Source organism: Melospiza georgiana, chromosome 19 (assembly GCF_028018845.1).
Source record: "Melospiza georgiana isolate bMelGeo1 chromosome 19, bMelGeo1.pri, whole genome shotgun sequence".
Classification (NCBI taxonomy): Eukaryota; Metazoa; Chordata; class Aves; order Passeriformes; family Passerellidae; genus Melospiza; species Melospiza georgiana.
Window position 1 is genome coordinate 5,708,128 of NC_080448.1, and position 15,741 is coordinate 5,723,868.

A 15,741-nucleotide genomic window follows, 5' to 3' on the forward strand; every position below is an offset into this window, starting at 1 on the left:
CCAGGCATCACTCACAACGAGCTCACTCACTGTTCCCTTGCAGTGAGCAGCCCACAGTCTGCAGCCCTTCATGGAAAGGGGAACTTTCTTCAGGTGCTGAGGGTGAATCCAAAGGCGTCATGGCCCTGTGAGGTCTAGGCACAATTTCAGTGCCAAAAGCACCCTTTGCCTGCACTGTCTGTGCTGCTGGCTCAGGGGACCCTGCTGCCATGCAGACTTTTTGCATTTGACCATCAGGAAGCCAAAGGGTGTGAGGAGAAGCTGGGCAGGGGTGAGCAGGAAACCAGGCTGTGCATCCCTGAAGTGCACTGATTTTCTTCTGTTGTAGAAGTCCTGTGGAAACCTGTAGCATTTGTAGGGACCACGAGCAAACCTTCTCCTGAGCCAAGCTCCAGCCCAGCCACTGTTTCAGCCTCACCAACGGTGGCACCTGTGCTCTCTCTTGGTTCTGCTAAAATTGGAGCCCAGTCACCTGCAGCAGGAAGCACCTGACATCCCTTCTCCCACAGCACAGCTCTCTAACCCCTAACTCCCCTTCTCTGCTCACTCGCCCTGAGTGTGGGCTGTGCTCTTTCCTGAAACACAGTTTTCTGACCTGATTTTGAGGAAGAAGGCTTCTAATGCATTTTCTCCCCATAAGATCCTGCACATCACTCCATGTCACCTCCTGTCCTCCCATTTCCTTGTCATACAAACATCTATCATTGCAAACTATAGCAAAACACATTTTCTTTGGAAGCTTTTCAGTTTTAATAAATAAGTGTTCCAGATCTGTACATCAGGGCTCAGGAGACAGGGATTCTGTTTCTGGGATGATGTTCCAACAGCCACACTGAAGCACTGGTGCAGTTCCTGAGGCTGGTGGATCTGACTCTCACAGTTGCTGCTGGTTTTTTGTATCATTTTAAAACAGATACTGAAACATAAGAAAAACTGCCATAGACCAACACTGTGAATTACATGCCCATGGATAAGCAGGCATTTAATCCTCTTTGGCTTTTGTGAACAGGTTGGAATCTCATTCACTCCAGACAGCCACTGCTGTTACAAACACCACCTCTGCCTCTCCAGTTCCTCTCACACAGGAAACTGCTTCTGTAGGAGAGCACAGGAACTAAATCAGAACATAATCCCTCTGGCTTAATACACTGTGCATGAGTCACCCTGACAAATTAAGTAGCTGACTGCATTACTGCTCAGCAAGTTAAGGATTCATTTCATGCCTGCCAGGAGAAAACACTGCCCAGACTGCCCATCTTTGAGTGGACACAGGGAAATGAGATGGGGATGAGGAGCCTGGGGTTTGCCTGTGGTCACTGGGGGCAGAATGCTTCCTCCATTGCTGGTTTGCAGCTGGACTTCTGTGGGGCTTCAAGCAGAGCAGTTCTTCTTTCAGTGACACCCCTTGTGTGTCACTGCAGGCACAGTGTGGAGAGGAGATTTCACTGAGGGATGGAAATCCCCCCTCTCCCTGTGTGCTTGTTCTCTGGGTGTGCTCTTACAGCTCAGCAGAAGATTTCTTCAGACTTACGCAGAATACTTGAAATAAGAGGAGAAAAAACAGTGAGTTCACTGACTTTTAATCCCTGCTTTCAGCTTAACTCTGCTGCCTGCTACATTTTCCTTCCAGGGACAAGTAGTGACATACACTACAAAATGCCCATGTCTAAGCAGAAACCCCAGTTGTGCTCCTGGAGGAGGATCCAGGAGCAGAGCAGGAGGCACAGAGGCACCAGGAGCCCATTTCTCAGTTCAGCCTCCCTTGGTGGGGAACTTCTGCTGCCATTTGCTGGTTGGACATTGAGATTTCAGAACATTACTCTGCTAGCAAAGGCCACAACAGAGGCATCATTATAATGGCAAAAAGATGCCTGGCAGCAAGATGTGGTCAGGTTTCTCAGGGTGGCTTTTTCCACGTCCAGCTACATCCACCAGAAGCAAATGCCCTAGTGTGCAGAATGGGATGACTGTGCTTTGCATGGTGGGGACAAATCTTAAGTATTCTGCATGGCTTCAGAAAGATCCAATTTTGGGACAGTCTGGGGAATATAAAATCCTATAAAACTAGAGCAGCTGGCTTGTGGCATAAGGACAATCCCACTGGGCCTCTGTAGGTGCTCAAGAGGGAAAAAACCCAACAAGGAGAGTGATCCTGGTCCCAGTTCATCTTCCAGTCTGGAGCAGGATGACCAGCACATCACTCACTGTCCCTCAGTGTCATGCACCCTTCCTGCAGCTCTCTGCAGATTTTTTACTTTCTCTGCTGTGAGAAATTCTTTATCAGCAGCATCAGGCTGGTGCTGATGATGGGACAGGATGTGTGGTCTCAGCACAGCAGGCAGAGCTCAGGTGAGGGAATCCCTGCTCAGAGCAGGGTTTGGGTGTCCCTGCCCACAGCATGTGGCAGCCCTGACTCAGGCTGCCCTGGAGCAGTTTGGAGCTCCTGCGCCCATTGAGGACGGCAGTGATGGAGCTGGGGCATGGACTTGGACAGATTTGTCTCCATGGTCCCTGTTAGTCAGCCTGGCATCAGCCAGAGGGGAGGCATTGCACAGGGTGGGCTCCTCACACTCTCACTGCCCACATGGGCTGCTGTGCTGGAGCTGCCAGCAAGGGCAGAGCTCCAGCTGAACCCCCTTTGGCATAAACAAATCCTCCACCCCTAAATAAACCCCATAAACCAAATCCTTCCACCCTACATTACCATTTACTCTGTTTCTATCTTTGCTCTGGCAGCAGGGCAGGCCTTGACCCAGGAGCTGTGTTGATGTAGTCTGGCTCTTCATCCAGGCTTTCTGTCACTGGGGCTGTGGGTGAGGATGAAGCATTTACCAGTGAGTGCTGTAAAAACACACAATGTAGAAACACGCAGAGCACTGACACAGCATGAGTCCTGCCAGGATTTAGCCTTTGCTGCTGACATGTTTTTGTGCCTGGGCTAAGAAAACTCACATCAATGTCAAGGTCTCCTTGAAAGAGGCTTCAAAATGATCACAGCAAATTTGCAAACACTCTGGGCAGCTCTTCAGAGCAAAAAAAAAGAGAGTGTGCAAACAGGAATCACTTTGCTTAGACAACTTTCACACCAGAGCTCTTAAACACATCTATGTGTACAGTCCCCACTGTCCCCCAGGCCAGAACTACCCTCATGCCTCACAGGAAGCCACACACTAAATGAAACTTGTTAAAAGGTCAGCTTGAGAAACAGGGCCCCTGACCACAGCATGAGAGTCAAGGGCTGAGCCCTGGGTGTGTGCACAGAGTTCTGTGGCTCAGGGGATCCCACAGCTGTGCCTGTGCTGGGGCAACCTCAGTGTAAGAACATTTCAGACCTGAAGAGCAACATTTTTGTGTAGCACCCCCTGGTCAGGGTTTGGGCAGGTGCCTTTGGAGTATGACAGACACCACATCCCAGCAGAGCAGCATTCAGCTACAGGAGTGTGTTACAATTTGCACATTGCCTTGGATATTTATCATGGAAACTTGGGGGAAAAATTAACTCAAGGATGCTGGCTGTGTTGCCCTTGCATGGGCTATACTGGCCTAGTGCTTCAGGCACTCTGCCCATAAGCCCCATCCCCAAACAGCAAATAACAAACCCACCTTGCCCTTGCTGGAGCTTCCATGTGAGTATTGCCATGCTGTTCTCATAGTCCACAGCATCATCTGTGACAGGGAAGAGTTTGGACAGGACAACACTGAGCAGCAAATGGCCAGAAAAGGGACCTTTGTGAAACCCTCCTGGCTCTGCCCCACTGTCCCCTGCACGTGGCTGAGCCTCCAGCCAGCTCAGATCTGCTGCTGCTGCTGCCTCATCGTTTCCCAGCCCTGGCCATGTGCCTGGGTCTCTGCAGGCAGGGATGGGGATCAGACAGGTCCCTGCTGCTCCTGCCTCCTCTGATCACTGCACAAAGCCAGAGAGGAGCAGGGCAGTGCAGAAAGTGTGTTAATGCATAAAAGGAAACCAAACTGACTTCCTATTCTGATTGCAACACCCCAGGACTGATGCTGGAAGCCCTGAAGGGACACTGTGGTCCAGTGTCACCCTCCACAAGCTTCCTATCTGCAGCTTTGTTGTGCTGGATTTGGTGAGAAACCTGAGCTAGGGGCCAGAATATAATCACCCTGGCTAAAACAACACCAAAAACCTAAAGATGCAGACCCCAAAGCTCCTGAATTGCTGCAGAAACCACCAAGTCAAAGGCACCAGGATGGAGATATTGAAACAGAGTAGGAATTTTTTAGAGTAAAAATCTATTTTGATTTAAGTGAAATGTACATCTTTGAGTCTGTAGTTAGAAAACATAGCTATGTAGCTTAACTGCAAACTGCTTCAGCGAAAGACAGAGATAAGGGGGGAGAGACAGAAAGTAATAAAGACAGAGAGACTGCTGTGAGAGCAGTCCTGACCTAAAAATTCTTTCTGATAAAGAAGAACTAGCAACAAATGTCACGCAAAATTCATAAAAATGAGTATGTATAAACTTACTGTGAAATTGTATGGATATGTATTTGAGAAAGAGATAAAAAAAGACCTGAAGTTCCCAGAAGTACATATGTCTTTTAAGGAGAGTAATCTCCTCATGCATCCAGCACTGTAATAAACATACCAGCTTTACACCTTGCACTGAGTTGGAGTTTTTAGTTATCTCTGCAAAACAGCATCACCCTGTGCATTTTCCTGCAGAAAGGGGAAATGTTCCAGGCCTGCCCTGTGCCTGCAGCAGCCCCTGTGTGCCAGCTGCATGGGCAGAGCTGGCAGGAAGAGCTGAGCTGAGAATGAGCAGGTTTCCCTTGGCTGAGCAGTCACCATCCTCCTCTGCACTTGGTGTGACACTCCTGACCTGTGACAGCAGCACCCTTACCTGGGTCACAGCCCTGAGACACTCCAATGGTGACATTTTCATAGGAATAGGAATCCTCATCTTTCTCTGAGGGAGAGAAGAAAGAGGAGTCACAAAGGACCTATGGAATTCTAAGTGACCTGGGAAGATCCCTCAGAACCTGTGGGCTGTTTCCTACAATGAAATGGAGATTAGGTAAAAAGCAGTCAGTCTTAGTGACAGCCTGTGATGACCAAGGGATGGAATTGGGTGCACAGGAGCACAATTACCAATGGTTTGGGGCTGTCCTGTTTATGGGCAACAGATGGACTGATGGGGGCTTGGACATCCCTCAAATCCCTGCTCCACCCTTTCAATGAACGTGTCCCCTGGAGCCCCACCTTGCTTCAGCCATGCACAGAGCTCAGCAAGAGCAGTCTCAGCAGCTCCTGGAGCCCAGGGACAGCCAGGCTGGGTGAAGGAACCCACCTTGCTTGCCTGGAGACCTCACACAGGGTGGATTGAAGAGCCTGCTGCAGTTGTAGTAGTGATCCAGAGCCATGGGCTGCCTGTGAGGAGAGCAGCTCTGTTATCCCTCCTGCCCAGCCCAGGCTGAGCTCTGGGAGCAGCAGGACAGCCCTGGCACCAGGATGGCACCGTGCTGGCAGCAGCTCAGGGTACTCACACATAGGCAGTGTCTTCCTGCAGGCAGCTCTCTGCAAGAACAAGGGTTTGCTGTCAGCACCCCACCATGGCATCGACCTGAACAGCTGGGCACAGCTGGACAAACCCCCAGCACAGCAGGACAAACCCCCAGCACAGCCACAGCCCCAAAGCCTGCCCCAAAATGGACAAGTCTCCCAGCACAGCCACAGCCCCAGAGCTGCCCACAGCAGGGCAGGGAGCACAGGGAGGGAGCCCTGGTCCAGCCCAGCTCCTGGGAAAACCCCGGCTCTCCACCTCTCATGGGCACATCCTGCCAGCTGGCAGGACATGGGGAATATTCTCCCTGGCTCGGGAAAGCAGAGCACAGCCCCACACAGCAATAATCCTCTTAGGGCAAGCAGCAGCTCACCCTGCCCAGGGAGGGAGCGTCCGTCCCGCTCCGCCCTGCCCTTAATCAGATCAGATCAGATCAGCGTGTGGCTCACAAAGCAATCTCTAAATGGACCGAGCCACAGCTCTGCCAGCTGCAGTGCTGCCTGCCTGTGTGCTCCCTGCCAGCCCCATCCCCTGCAAATCCAAATGTGCTCCCTGCCAGCCCCATCCCCTGGAAACACCAAATGTGCTCCCTGCCAGTCTCCAGCCACTGCAATCCAAATGTGCTCCCTGCCAGCCCCATCCCCTGGAAATCCAAATGTGCTCCCTGCCAGCCCCCATCCCCTGGAAACACCAAATGTTCTCCCTGCCAGCCTCCATCCCCTGGAAATCCAAATGTGCTCCCTGCCAGTCTCCATCCCCTGGAACCCCCCATCCCCTCCAGCCTTCCTTCCCAGCCCCCCAAGCGTGGCTGCAGCATTTACCTGCCAGGAAATTCTGGTACCTGGGCTCGTCCCTGCTGCCTGGGGACAAGAGAGGGACACATTACACATGAACTCAAGTGAGTGATGGCAGCAGTTTGACAATGGAGGCACCAAATATTTCAGCAGCAGCAGCTCTATCCCTGTTCAGCTCTGAGGTCAGGGGACACAAATGCAAGGTTGGACACTCCAGGGTACAGGAGCTGGGACAGCCAGGGTGATGTTTTAAACAATCTGTGCCTGTGGCTGTAACCAGGGCTGATCAGACACAGCAGGATGAGCACCGGGCTTTAAACTCAGACCTTAAATTAAGATGGAATTGGAGCAAGTCCAGAGGAATGCACAAAGTTGCTCCAAGGGCTGAGCTCTCTGCTCTGGAGACAGCCTGGAAAAGCTGGGGCTGCTCTGCCTGGAAAAGGCTCTGGGGAGACCTTGGAGCCCCTTCTAAAGCAGAGAGGGACTCTGGACATGGGCTGGGAGTGGCAGCAAAAGGGGGAATAGCTTCCCACTGGCAGAGGGCAGGGTTAGGTGGGATTTTGGGAAGAAATTCCTCCCTGTGAGGGCAGTGAGGCCCTGGCACAGGATGCCCAGAGCAGCTGTGGCTGCCCCATCCCTGCAAATGCCCAAGGCCAGGCTGGATGGGGCTTGGAGCACCCTGGTCTAATGGAAGGTGTCCCTGCCCATGGCAAGGGGTGGAAGGAGATGATTTTAAGGTCCCTTCCACCTCTGTGGTTCATTGCATCTGTGCCTGTGCCAGGAAGCTGCTCACCATATCCAGGGTGATGGGAAGCTCTGAGCTCCTCGGTGGCTTTACTGAAAGAGAGAAAAGAGACCCAAAATGCCAGGTCTGAGCAAACCCTACCAGCAGTAACACACCATCAGAAACCTCCCTGTGAGGTTATCAAGTACACACATGGAGCAAGGGGAGATGAAAAATTTGGGGTAAAATCCTAAAATGGGAATAACTTTGCTTGAATATTGTAGCAGAGTTACAATGGCTGTGAAGTTACTGGGGGATTTATTTGGTGATGGGGAGAAGGGGATTTATCACACCAAACTGCTTATAAATGAATAATGGCCATTTCTTTTCCATGATGCATCTGTTATGTAGAGCCACAGCTCACTCCCCTGGGTTTGATTTAATCAGTTGCCAGAAGAATGCAGCCAGAATGAACAAAATCTAGAAAAGTCTAAATATACTATTGACCATCATCAAGTGAAGAAACCCAATCAAGTTGAAGATGTCCCTGCTCCTCACCAGGGGGTTGGACTAGGTGACATTGAAAGGTCCCTTGCAACCCAAATTATTCTTTGATTCTAAATACAGCCCAAGCCACATCTATAGGGCCCAGAGTGCAATCTCAAATGTTCATCTGTGTTGGGTGGATTTCATCCAACCTTGGCTCTAGAGCTAGATTTCATTTGGGTTTTTTCCTACCTTGCTGTTGATAAGTCTTCAGTTTCCTTACTTTTTTCCAGCCTTCGGGTTGCAACTGGCAAGAAAAACAAGAAAATGACTGTGTTAATTATTATGGCAGCAGCAGATGTGGCAAAGAGCACAGAACATCCACCAGAGAGGGATCCCTGGGACTGGCAAGTATTTTCCTCTTCCAGATTGTTTCTTGAATGTTCAAAAATGGTCAAAGCAATGAACAACCAGAGAAAAAGCTGGTGTCTGTGCAGAGCACAGAGCCTGCAGACACTGCTGGAGGAAGCTCCAACCCCAGCTGCTGTCACCTGCTGTCCCAAATTCCCTTGATTTGGGGCCATTTCCCTCCCTCCACACCGCAAGGGGCAGCCAAGGGTTTGGTCAGGCTGGGATGAAAGATCTGCAGAGGGGTTCAGGGGCCTGGAGCCAGCAGAGCCCTGGGGCAGGGCAGAGCCATCTGCAGATGGACACGGCCCACAGGGACCTGGCAGCTGCTCCTGGGGACACAAAACTCAGAATTTCAGCACTGAACCCACTGCAGGAAGCAGCGAGGGGGGTGATGGGTGAGTCACTGTCACCCACACCTTCACTCTCACAGGGTGTCCTGCATGGCTCCAAGAGGTGTCACTTTTCAACAACACCACTCTACTGGATTATTTTCAATGCAAAGGGCACTTTTTAAACCAGAGCTCAGAATTCACACACCTAGAAGCATCTAAGGTGGCTTGGACACTCCAGGTCTCATCATTTCCTGGCCTGGCCCCAAGGTGACCCTCTGAACATGACTGTCCCCCTGTTGTGTGCAGGCGGGGCCCTCACCCCAGCAGGCAGGGCCCATGTGCAATGCTCATACTCACTGGTGTGGGATCAAACCACCTCAAACCTCTGCTGGCTCTCGAGCCTGGAAAAAACAGCAGCACAAGCTCAGCTGAATGTTGGGGTTTATGGCAATGAAATACAAGAGACCTGAGTGGTGAGCGGAGGGCAGAGAGCACCATGCTGGGCTCTGTGAGATGCCAAGATGCATTGCTCAGCATCTCATGCAGGGCCTGTGTGACCTGGGAGCATCTTCCTGGACTCTTCTTTGACCCTTTAAAGACAGGATGTGGTTTTGGACCACTGGGTAGAACAGCCAACATTAGCAAGGGAAGGATCCAGGGATGAGGAAAACATCACTTAGGATAATTCTTGTCACAGACATCTTTTCATGAAAATCCTTTCCTTAGGATTTTTCCTCCTGGGAAGCTGAGAGGTCTCAGGAACAAAATGCAAACAATGATTATCTGCTGCTGTGGAATGCAACAGGTGCATCTGTGATTGGCCTGTGTGGTTGTTTATAATTAATGGCCAATCACAGTCACCTGGCTGGGACAGACAGCCCCGAGCCACAAACCTTTGTTATCATTCTTCCCTTTCTTTTCTATTCTTAGCCAGCCTTCTGAGATGAAACCTTTTCTTCTATTCTTTTAGTATAGTTTTAATGCAATACATATAATAAAATAATAAATCAAGCCTTCTGAAACATGGAGTCAAATCCTCGTCTCTTCCCTCATCTGAAAACCCCTGTGAACATGGTCACAAATTCTCATTCTGATGCTTCAGCCACCAAAGGCCAGAAGAACCTTTTTGCCCACAAAAAAATGGATGTTCATGCATGAAATGGCTTCAGACCCCTCTGCTTCACCTCCACTGCTACCCCTGCCCCTCCCATCATCCCTTAATATCGACATGAATAAAATAACATTATCAATGATAACCTCTGCCCAGTAACTTCTTTACTTTTCAGCTAATAGGAGAGCTGCTTATAGGAGAGCTGCTTTTCAGAGCATGAGAGAATTCAACACCTTTTCTGCAGGTGTTTCTACACAGGTATTTATTAATTCCAATTTTGGGATCCCTTTCCCCCTTTTCCTTGGGGTTGCCCCATACCCAGCTGGGATTCATGGCCCAAGGCTGTCAAAAAACCCAAACATGGAGTCAAACCACTCTGCTTGCAAACCACACCTCCCAAAAGAGCACACAACCCCACAAACCTGAGCCCAAACCACCCAATCCAGGCATAAATTTCAAGAAGTTGGGACAATTCAGCAAGAGTCTGTGACGGATGGAGCCTTCAGTGGCTGCTCCATCAGTCTGCAATGGATCACTCTGGAGCCTTTCCCCACAGAAACAAAACCCCGGCCCCTTGGAGGCCTTTGCAGAGCCACATTGCATCTCCTTTAACAAAGCTTACCACCCAACTTTTCTTTTTTTAACATCATTTACTGTGGTTTGTCTGTTGCTGAAGGAAATCAGGGCAGTGCATGTGTGTACACTGCATTTCCTTCATTCCCTGTGCTAGTGGTTGCTCTGGTGCATGGTCCAAGCCACCCCAGCCAAGAGCAGGGGCTTCTTTATGGAGTAAATAATCTTTCCATCTCATCTCAGGGCACAACACAACAGGATAAAAACTTGCCCTTCTCTCCCAGAACTTTTCCGACTAGTTAATAATTCAATGTCATCACAGTCAGAGCTTCAGTTTCATTTTGGATTATTCTCTGTGAAGGCACTGCCCCTTCAGCAGCACCTTGGGCTGGGGCACACTGCCTTGCATCCCATCCTGACGTTATTTTATTTTATTTTATTTTATTTTATTTTATTTTATTTTATTTTATTTTAACACAGATTTCAGCTTGGGCCTGGCTCTGGGGCTCACCCTGGGTGATTTGTTTGGGAGAGAAACACAAGTGGGAAAGGAAACTTACTGGCTCCTCCGCTCGTTCAGCTGCGCCTCTCGTTTGGTACCTGGAACACAAGGGAACAAAAAGCTCTTAGAAAGGATGATTTGGGAGTTAGACATCAGAAAGGCCAATAAAACACATTCACAAAGCTTCTTCAGCACGTCAGGACAGCGGAGGCAGCGAGCAGCAGTTGCAGTAGGGCTTTGATGAAATTTTTTGAAACTGTATTTGCTTTGTGGTTTTGTCTCAAACCCACAGAGCAAAGCAGCCAGTCCTGGCCCCAAACCCCAAACTGCAGCCTCTCCCCCATTAAAACCCACCCGAACTAAAGCCTCTCCCCCATTAAAATCCGTTATTAATTCCACCCCATGCTCAGGGAGGGGCTCAAGCCCCACTGGGTGCTCACCCAACTCTCTGTGTGAATTTATCCTCCAGCCTGCCCTGCTGTCCCAGACCCTGCAGGATTTGTGTCACTGCAGCTCATCCTCACAGGTGGAGTCCCAAAGCCACCCACCAGGATAACCACATAGAGGGATCTCAGAGTTACATCTGCCCCAGGGAAGGTGGGCTGCACTTTTGGGGGTTCCTTCCCTCCTGGCTCTCTGGCAGAGCCTCTTCTGTGCTCCAGCTGTAGGAGCATCCCTGTAGAAACCCATGAGCTTACTGGGGAGAAGATAACAGGAATGCCCTGGAGAGATGCACCACAGGCTCCAGGCACTCCTCACAATGATAATAAACACTTTCCCCCACAGGGCTCTGCAGCACTATGTTAATTTATCCTGCTTTTGTCCTCCCCATTGGCCCGTTGGCCTTGCCTACCCCTTTTCCCCTATATGTTCATGTTCTAGAATGTTCTCCCTTCCCTGTTTTCCCATTGGTTTGTGTAACCACGCCCATCCACCCTGGCATTCCCTATTGGTCCCTTCCCTGGATTTATACCCTGGATACTCCCTTGTTTGTGTCTTTGGTTCCTGGGCCCCTTCAATGCTAGACCTCAATAAACTCTTGTTGGAACTCCACACCTGGACCCTTCTGTGTCTCCACTGTTGAGTTGCTTTGTGTGTGTGTCTGTGTGTCTGTGTGTCTGTGTGTGTGTGTGCTGGTGTTCTCATGGCTCACACCCACTGGCACAGGATGCTCTCAGTGAAGGTTGCACCCGCCACTATGGACCACAGCCTATCCCCAGAAGGGCAAAGCTGAGCAGAGCCAAACCCACATGATAGTGGAACCCTGGAAAAAGTTAAAGATAGAATCTAAAATGTTAGGCTTTGTGCTTTCCCAGATCAACTGCACCTGCGTAAGCAGTATGGTAAATTATATAATTGTTAGATGTGATGATTGTTTAGTAATTAAATGTAATTATTATATAACCATAAGAAGAATAGTGAGAAACTATGTTGGAAATTCAGAGAGGGGCTAAATTTATGTATACAATAGAACAATGTAAGTTTAATAATTAACATGAAAGTTATGTAACGATAGAGTATAAAACATGATCATTTCAGATGTATGGTTGGAGTCAGATTTGGGTTGAATATACCCCGATTCCAGAGCTCTTAATAAAAAGAACTGCATATAATCCCCCGTGATTATGTGTTTTTGAATGCTAACACACACAGTTTGGGGACATTCCAAGAGGGAATTCCAGCCAGGGGTGGGCAGCACTTACCTGAGTGCTGGCACCTGATGGGCAGCACTTACCTGAGTGCTGGCACCTGATGCAGAGGCTGACGGCCGCCCCGAGCAGCATCAGCGCCACGGCCGCCCACAGCTCCAGCTGCAGCATGGCCCTGCCAAATCCAGCCTGAAACACAGCCAGGGAACCCATCAGCTGTGGGGACACAGGGGGCTGTGAGGCCAACCCTTGTGGCATCCATTCTCTGGAAAAATCCCTTCGCCCAGGGTTTTTCTCCTGGGAATCTGAGAAGCCTCAGAGAAAAGGAAAACAATTCTTATCTCATTTGCTTCTCCTGTGCTGTGCTCATGTGGAATGTGTTTGGAGATTGTTTACCCACAGGTGATTGTTCCATTGGATTCTGCTGTGAGTTGTTTTCACTCTTTGGCCAATCAGGGCCGAGCTGTGTCAGGACTCTGGAGAGAGTCAGGAGTTTTCATTATTATCTTTTCAGCATTGAGTGAGTACCCTTTCTGTATTCTTTAGTACAGTATAGTCTTCTTTAATATAATTTAGTATTATACAGTAATAATTTAGCCTTCTGAGAACATGGAGTCAGATTCATCATTCCTGCCTTTGTCATGGCATTCCCTGCAGATACAATAATTTCTCAGAGAGCTTTTAGCCCCAAAAGCCAGGTGCTGTTTGCCCTCACACCCCCAGGGAGCTGCTGAGGATTAAGAAGGGACTTTGGGCTTGTAGCAGAGGTGATGCCCTTTCCTACACTGCTCTGAATTTCTCATTTCCAGTCCCCAAACCCACTCTGCTGCCATCAGATCTCTCAGCAGACAAGAATCTTTTAATATCCACAAGAGAGGGCAAGAGGGAGGCACTCAGCAATATTTAAACAGTCAAGACCTTTGCACAATGTGTTCTGGCTCTTTGCTGCAGCTCAGAGGGACTCCCAGTGTGAAATTCCCCACTCCTTTTTCTGCTTTTTTTTTCTGCCCTGAGCTGGCTCAGCCACTGGCTCTCCCCTCCTTTCCATGACAGGCTTTTCCACAAACAACAGCTCACATTTTTTAACCATCAGCACGATTTGGCTTCAACTTCTTCCTTTAAAATACAAAACATCCTACAAATATCACAGAAAGCAGCCTGCTGGCACTGAGATGGATCATTTACCCATTCCTATTCCCCAGGGTCAGATTTTCTTTAGTTACAGATTATTTTAATTTATTTTTGGTTTGATCAACTTTCTGTTTTCCCTAGGGATGGAGACACTTCAATGTGCCAAAGGCCAGAACATCAGGAAGATTTCCTGTTGCCTACCTTCAACCCCTCTTATTAGAACTTTAGCCTGTATTAAATTGGTGAACGAGGGAAGAAAGATATATCATAGCAATTGATTCTAAATTTAATTGCCCAGACCTCCAGAGGTGCAGGACCAGAACCCAAAAGAGCCTAGTCAAAGCCATGTGGTTTTTTCCATCATTTTTCCTTTGCTCAGCATCCCCCATGGAAATCCTGAGCTGTGGCTCATCTCTAAAGCATCCCCAAGAGGCAGCTGAGGGAAGCTGGTCCTGTGCTGGTGACTAAAATACCAAGGGCTGCATTGCTGCTGCTTTGTGGATTTCCTGGCTTTTTTTTCTTTTATTTTTTTTTTCTCCTTTTCTTTCTTCTTTTTTTTTCCTTCAAAGTGAAAGCAAGGCAGAGCTGGGGACACCTGACAGCACTGACCCAGTTTGCCCTGTCCATGGCAAACCTCCTGCTCCCTTCCAGAGCCAGTTTTATTTTGGTCACGGGCAGTGAGGCAGCAAAACCTGTCTGCTCCTGAGCCCAGGGACACAAAAAGTGGATATTTGAGGGGCTGATGAAGAGGACAGGATGTGTCCCACCCCATCACAGCTTTATGCCCCAAGAAAGCCCCCAAATCACACACACACATCAGCCTGGAGATCATTTGTGCTCCCCAAACACCAAACCCCATGGAAAATCCTTCCTTTTGGTACGAGCCCTGAGCTGACAGAAGGAGGTGATGAACAGATTTATGACAAGCACAAGGCTGGAAGCACTTACTCACGGCCAGCAGGATATAAATAAAATATTGGGAAGGCTGAATGTGCTTCCCTGTGCTCTGCCCTGGGGAGCTGCAGAGCAGAACAAGCAGCCCTGAGCCATGGAGTGTCTGCACAGAGGGATGTGTGGAGCTCATGGATGGGCAGCCCTGCTTCCAAGGTGCTAAACTGGCACAATTTCACTGCACTCTTAAAAAAAAGTATTGGGAACCTGTTTTCTCCCATGTAGGAATCCACAAAATCAGAGGGTTTTGGGAAAGCTGCAAAAGGCAGGCCCCAGATGCAGCAGAACTGTGATTAGAGCTGAGCAGCAGCCATGAACTTGGTCAGCAGAAAAAATATTTAAACTGTAAAAAAGCAAGGATAAATAGAATAATGGTCTGTGTACTAACACTTGTCTAGAATAACTCTCTAAGCTACAAAAAAATTTATCTAGCAAGATATTAAGAAAGTTAAAGCTTAATAATAGAGCTCTGTGCATTGTGTTTTAAAGCTTACAAATAAGTATTGTATTCAAAATAAGCAAGCATTTTTTAAACGAAAAGTACATATGCTTATAGTAATGAAATAAAACTACTGTCAATATGCTTTTGCTTTGTGTAATTAGCCAAAAAACTTATAAAATAAATTGTGACATTAAATTCTTAATCTGCTGCCTAAAATGTGAGCTACTAACATCTTCCCATTGTCACAACCATGTAATAAAACTAATGCTAAAAAATAAAACAGCTCAAAACACATTCCACATGGATGTAAGCTGGATACGCACAGGATAGAAATAAAATTCCTCATGGATGGAAAGTCTGGAGGAACTTCCCAAAAGCAGCAGAAGAGGCACAAAGCTCACAAAAAAAAAATCTGCCAGAGCACTTAAAGTGAACTTTAGCTTTTTGCTGAGAAATCAGGAGCGTGAGGAATGTGTAGATGTGGCCTCAGCAATGCCTGGTTTTCCATGAGATGATTTCTGAGGAAGACATTTTAGCCCTTTGCAGATGTCAAGCCCACCCCTGAGTTCACACTGCAAGATAAAGAATAAATTATGTATTTATATTATATATTTAATGTATTTATATTATGTATTTAATGTATTTATATTATGTATTCTATCAATCAAAAAATGCCCAAAAGGCAAATATAAACCAGTCAATCTCTCTCCCCTGCAGAAAGTTTTGTGGTGTGCACCAGTTTGCAGTAAATTAATTCTAATTCAGGCTGGTAGGATGAGTCACTGCTATGAAATATGAAGTGCAGAGTGTATTTAAAGACTCACCATATGAAATTCAGCACACTGACTTGTTGAACAGATGCAATACTCAGCCTGAGCCGATGTCTCTAACGTGTCTAAGAAAAGCAACTCCACTTTCTGTTTGCTGTGTGGCACAGATTGCCACAGAAAGTCCCATCAGTTCAGGAATTAAAGTCTCAGACAAGGAATTTCTGCTGTGGATGGAATGATTTCAATGACCAGCACTGAGCTCCTTTCCAGAGCTCTGCACATCTCATTTCCTCCAGATTTGTGCCACTCAGGCTTCTTAGGAAAGCTGCTGCCATGGAGT

The 15,741-nt window shown here is 48.2% G+C and overlaps 1 protein-coding gene across 1 annotated transcript; it reads right to left on the reverse strand.

Moving 5' to 3' along the window:
* Positions 1-1,505: 1,505 nt before the first annotated feature.
* LAT2 (linker for activation of T cells family member 2) lies at positions 1,506-12,320 on the reverse strand. The gene is given in 12 exon segments (XM_058037862.1): positions 1,506-1,543; positions 2,727-2,807; positions 3,604-3,666; positions 4,866-4,931; positions 5,313-5,392; positions 5,509-5,539; positions 6,347-6,385; positions 7,113-7,156; positions 7,782-7,836; positions 8,630-8,673; positions 10,517-10,556; positions 12,194-12,320. Coding segments are annotated over 12 exon segments (708 nt in total).
* Between the last annotated feature and the right edge of the window lie 3,421 nt (positions 12,321-15,741).